The sequence below is a fragment of the Pelophylax lessonae genome, assembly GCF_965119305.1.
Source record: "Pelophylax lessonae genome assembly, chromosome: 13".
Lineage (NCBI taxonomy): Eukaryota > Metazoa > Chordata > Amphibia > Anura > Ranidae > Pelophylax > Pelophylax lessonae.
Window position 1 is genome coordinate 209,697,542 of NC_138780.1, and position 6,000 is coordinate 209,703,541.

At 46.5% G+C, this 6,000-nt stretch overlaps 1 protein-coding gene across 5 annotated transcripts in view; it reads left to right on the forward strand.

The window, feature by feature from the left end:
• BEGAIN (brain enriched guanylate kinase associated) overlaps positions 1–2,564 on the forward strand; it is a 254,749-nt gene extending 252,185 nt beyond the window's left edge. For 4 of the 5 annotated variants that reach the window (XM_082242704.1, XM_082242705.1, XM_082242706.1 and 1 more), the window contains one exon: positions 662–2,564. In XM_082242704.1, the coding sequence (XP_082098830.1) occupies positions 662–2,029 (1,368 nt within the window). In that variant the 3' untranslated portion in view covers positions 2,030–2,564. The remainder of the gene's footprint in view (positions 1–661) is intronic. The other variant, XM_082242707.1, reaches the window with a different exon arrangement.
• The last annotated feature ends 3,436 nt before the right edge of the window (positions 2,565–6,000 follow it).

A 6,000-nucleotide genomic window follows, 5' to 3' on the forward strand; every position in this document is an offset into this window, starting at 1 on the left:
CATCTCCTGTAGGCCGGTCATCTCCTGTAGGCTGGTCATCTCCTGTAGGCGGGTCATCTCCTGTAGGCCGGTCATCTCCTGGGCCGGTCATCTCCTGTAGGCGGGTCATCTCCTGTAGGCAGGTCATCTCCTGGCCAGGCCGGTCATCTCCTGTAGGCCGGTCATCTCCTGTAGGCGGGTCATCTCCTGTAGGCCGTTCATCTCCTGGGCCAGTCATCTCCTGTAGGCCGGTCATCTCCTGTAGGCGGGTCATCTCCTGTAGGCGGGTCATCTCCTGTAGGCCGGTCATCTCCTGTAGGCCGGTCATCTCCTGTAGGCGGGTCATCTCCTGTAGGCGGGTCATCCCCTGTAAGCCGGTCATCTCCTGTTGGCGGGTCATCTCCTGTAGGCCGGTCATCTCCTGTAGGCGGGTCATCTCCTGTAGGCGGGTCATCTCCTGTAGGCGGGTCATCTCCTGTAGGCGGGTCATCTCCTGTAGGCGGGCCATCTCCTGGCCAGGCCTAGCCACAGACAGAGAATTAATGGAGCTAAAAATTTGTGAAAAGCTTTCCTTTGTTGGTTTTCATGTCTGATGTAAATCTGTCCAATGGAACCGTTTTTTTCTTTTTTTATAACATTTTATACTAAATTTTGACACTTTTTTTTTTTTTTTCTTCTGCAGCTGCCAGCCGACTTCCAGGAAAGAGTAAGTGAACACTTGGAAAAGCATGGGTGTAAACTAAGTGTGCCCTTCTCTAACGCTACATATGCTGACAGCGTTCCTACTTGTGTCATTGCTAAGGTGCTGGAAAAGCCAGATCCCAGCAGCCTCTCTTCACATCTATCAACTACTTCAATGAGGGACCTTACTTATGAACAAGCAAGTCAAGAACCGGAAGAAAAGTTCCGCCAGAGGCAGCAGTTCAAGTCGGAGATCTACTGTAGTGACACGGCCCTCTACTGCCCAGAAGAAAGGAGGAGAGACCGAAGACAGAGTTTTGATGTACAGGTCAAAGGCGAAGTCTTCTTGAGATCTCAGAACTCCACAGACAGCACGGTAGAAGACGGCTTCCACTCAAGTTTTTCACACGAAGCCTTCAATGAATATGTAGCATCTTTACCAACATCAAGTTCCTACTCCAGCTTCAGTGCTACTTCTGAAGAGAAAGAGAACAACCAAGCCAATACGTTGACCGCTTCCCAACAGGCCATATACATGGGAAACAGAGATGACATCTTCGAAAGAAAGTCCACCACCGGTTACGAACACGCAGCCAGTCCTCGCTTTGTAAAGTCCAAGTCTGTCCAGCACATGGAGCACAATCCAGAAAATGCAGTATCTCCAAACTTCATAAGATCTTCTTCCTACGTAGAGGAACCATTTCACTTCTCTAGAATCCGTACTCAACAGGCTCACAAGTCACACAGCGAGTGTAGAAGCTCAAACCTTTCCGAAGAAGACTTGCCGACGAGGTGGAGGCAGCTGAGCGTAGAAGATATCGGGGCGTACTCTTTCAGCAACGATGGCAGAATATCTCAGTGTAGTTTTACAGAACAATATTTTGCACCAAGTCCAGTTAAGCAGCTGGAGAGCCCCATAAGCCCGCTGTATGCCAGTTACAAGCAAGATAGTTTTTCGGAAGGAGAAGAGGTTTGTCAAAGCAGAATGGGAGACTCTTGCTTCCTAAGAACGGACTCTGGCTTGAAAATCGACATCAGCGCCAGCTGTAAGCAGGAAATGCTGTCTTCTTTTAAGGCAAAAGAAGCAAGAGACCAAAAAAGCGAGCGGATGTCGGCCCAGCTAGGGAGCAAAAGCTTGGATTCCAACTCATCAGTCAAGAGGGAATATGTAGACGTCAGCCCAAACAGTTCGGCAGAATCTCTGAATCAAAGCCCCATCGAGGCCTCAGACTTACACCAGTCTTCCATTGAACAAGGACACGCCAGTTTCCACGGCAAGCCCCAGCCATTCCAAAGAACTGGCAGCATCGGCTTGACTAGGAAAGACAGTCTTACAAAAGCACAATTGTATGGCACCCTTTTAAATTAATGATCTTCCAGATTGCAATAAGCAACATTGCAGAGTACACATTGACACAAAGGATGATGGGAACGCCGTGGGGTTCTGATGATGCTACCGTGCCAGTATTACCAGTTGTTTTATTCCGTGTTCGTGTAATTTGCACTTTTTTTGTGGAAAGCTTCCAGTTAAAGAAGAAAAAAGTCACATTTTAATGACCTTGTACATATAAAGAATACCTCATATTAAAGTAGAGCTCCACTTTTCTAAGAAATCGGATCTGGTGAGGTGAGGTCGGGCAGTTTTATGTATTGTCTCCTTTTATCTGCTCGTGTTTGTACAAGCCTTGGAGGTGACCATTATGTCCAGAGGAACGTGTGCAAACTCCAAGCAAGCTCTGAACGTCTGCTGGACCAGATGGTGACCCGGTTGTATTTGGCATTGGCTTCACAGAATTATTATTTGGTTTATTGTAAGCTGGCATTGCTTCTTCATGGGAGGCTGAGGTTGGAGGCCCAAGTAATTGGTTCTAGATCTATGGCTTCTGTATAGTAGGTAGGGATGAGCAGGGTGACTAGGAAATTTTCCTTTATTTGCAGGATGTGTTTTTTTGGAGTGTATTTTAGCTTTTTAAGGGCCCGTCACACCGGTACAAGGCAGCCTTTTCCTTGGCATGGGCTGGCAACAGAGAACATAGCCTGCAACATTTTCTGCAAGGCAGAACACCTCAACGCACCCCTGTGTGTCGCCATACATTGTGCTGCGGGTGTATTGGTAAGGGGTGTTGAAGTGCCATTAGGAATGAATCGCACCGCAGCGCACCAATGTGTGTTATGCACTCTAATATAACATAGGCATTAACGCACTGCACCGGTGTAGATGGGCCTTTATTGTGGTTTTTTTATTATTTGTGAACTCTATCTTTTTCTTTTTATGAAGAAAAGTGAGGAATCCAGTGAAGGAACTTTAACTGGTACAAGAACGGGTCCAGGAAACCTTAAATGGAGCTTCTGTAACCCCACATTGCCATTAAAGGTGACACTTTTTTGAAGCCATTATTCCTCTAACCCCCCAGAAAGGGCTGTCATTGCACCTCCCCCGATGATTCCGATGCATTGTGCAGTCTTCGGGATCCGGGTTGAGTTGAAGGTTCATCCATATTATCGGTATTTGCTATTCTTCGTCGGTTCCAAATACTTATTTCTACTACTTTGCTTGTGTCGAATTTCTGGGTGCCAATGCAGCAAATACAACCGCACCAATGTTCTCTCCACCATGGTGGATACTTCTAGAGCCTGCCCAATCATGGAAGAGCAGGATGGAGAGCTGCCACACCTTACCAGATCGGGTTTATCAGGAAGAGAGCGATGGCCTCGTTTCTGAGTCGCATTTCTAAGGCCAGGAGACAAATAATTGAACCAAAGCCCGAACGATCGTTTACATTTAGCCATAAAAATCTAAAGTTAAAGGGAAAGCGTTCTTTTCAGTAAATTTGAGTTGTTATTGTTACCTGAAAGTGATTTTTTTGATGTGACCTTCACTTTTTTACATGCTTGCTTGATCCATATTTTTCATGATGGCATTTCATCCATGGCAAATCCTCCTTCTAGCATCAGTCTGCCTAACTGGCCACCCAAAACTACAACTGCTGAAGTAAACCCAGAGAATTTGTTGTGTTGTCAGTCTTAGTAGGCTGACTGGCCTGCATTGAACGAGGAGCAGTATAATACAATCATTGTGCAGCACTACGAAACAGGAAGTACAGCCGGCCTGGAAATGGGACCAGTATGGCTGGAACCTTCCCAATTAAAGATACTTCACATAGACACAATGATTTTACAACATCAAAGAAATCGGTCATAATTGGGCTCATGCAAGAACCTCGATGTTCAGTTGTAGGTTTTTAGTAGATTGTGGCTGCCGAGAGTCCAGAGGCGCCAGGAGACCGGGGTCGCAGGTCACATTTACCATCCTGTCAGCTGCCGGACCTCGTACACTGTCACCCAGCTCCTGACTTGTGTGGCAGTGCCAGAAAACAAGCACCGGGCTATGATAGGTGACACTTCTGTGCACACTCAGGAGCTGGAATCAAACAAAGCAGCGTGTGCAGATCACATAGATGGACACCAATATCCCATAAATTGCAAAGAATAGAAAATCCACCACATAGAGGAGTTCTACAGGCGCCCCAACATTTATACACTCTACACCACAGGGAAAACCCCAACATTTCCATTTCTGTTCCTCTTTATCAGGGTTCTCCAAATATTGGAACAAAGGGCCAGTTTACTGCCCTTCAAACTTTAGGGGGGCCTGGACTGTAGCCAGTGGGAGTAAAAAATGCCATGGGCTTGGCGGTAAGTGGGAATAAAAAAATTGCCTCATTGGTGTCAGTGGGGGGAATAGTGTCCCATCATTGGTGTCAGTGGGAGGAATAGTGCCCCAACATTGGTGTCAGTGGGAGGAATAGTGCCCCATCATTGGTGTCAGTGGAAGGAATATTCTCCCATCATTGGTGTCAGTGGGAGGAATAGTGCCCCATCATTGGTGTCAGTGGAAGGAATAGTGTCCCATCATTGGTGTCAGTGGGAGGAATAGTCCCCCATCATTGGTGTCAGTGGGAGGAATAGTGCCCCATCATTGGTGTCAGTGGGAGAAATAGTGCCCCATCATTGATATCAGTGGGAGGAATAGTCCCCCATCATTGGTGTCAGTGGGAGAAATAGTGCCTCATCATTGGTGTCTGTGGGAGAAATAGTACCCCATCATTGGTGTCAGTGGGAGGAATAGTCCCCCATCATTGGTGTCAGTGGGAGGAATAGTGCCCCATCATTGGTGTCTGTGGGAGAAATAGTACCCCATCATTGGTGTCAGAGGGAGAATTGGTTCGCCATCTCTGGAGTCAGTGGGAGGAATAGAGCCCCAAGGGCTGGATAAAGACAAGCAAATGGCCCCATTAGGCCCGAGTGCCGCAGCTTGGAGTTCCCTGCTCTTCAGATCTGTTAAAGTACACAACACTGTAGCCATAGCCGGCCCATTCATGGACATACAACAGTAGATTTTACAGTACGTAAAATTCTGGTCTCACAGGTAACCCTTGTGCTTCCCACCCTTCAGCTAATAGCTCATATCTTCATCATTTCTGAATGGTGTGTTTCCCAAAGTCCTGCATGATAAGATTGGGGGTGTTTTTTAGCAGTGAGTTATTACATGATTCCGTGGCTTTTACAGGTCCCACCTTCTTCAGATTCGAATGCCCTTTGGCACATATGCTCTGGTGGCTCCGTCTCACTCAGGCATAGGGACATACGATTCTGCCACATGGCTTAAGGTCATTATAATAATATCCCCAGTCTCTTCCCCACTGGAAACTTACTAGTCTGGGTTGGCAGAGGGGAAACATTGTTACTTTCTTTCTTTTATATGGATTGGATTCCAAAGTGTTACACAGAACCTGAAGAAGTGGGATCTGTAAAACCCATGAAACGCGTTGTGTAGTAACTGTGCTGCATTGAGTGTTGGGGAGAAGAAAGGGTCTTTGCCTCATGTACAACCAGACTTGGTCTAAATATTTGTATTCATGCATCAGCCCAATGATGACTGGTTCTCTTTAGGCTGATTGAATTCAGTTGTATACCTAAAAAAATGAAATGATAGATTCCCAGCAGACTGAAGTGTCCAGGGGCAGGAAATGGGATGATTCAGGAGATATTGGCCCATCATGCAGTACAGCATACTTTTCAGACTGGAGCGTGAATAGAACATGTCCCTGCCTTACACTGAATCCACTGAATCCAGAATTTGTTTCACTTATAAAATATCTTTTTTTTAAAGTTCTTGTAAAAAGTGGGATTATGTGGTGGGCCGGTTCCAGCATTTTGGCCAGCAGAGAGGAAGTCTGATTGACTGCCATGATGAGTTCTCAGCTTTGCCAAGAATGACCCTTCCTTAGGTGACCCCATAGTCTGGATCTCTACATCGTAGTAACAGAGCAGAGCCAA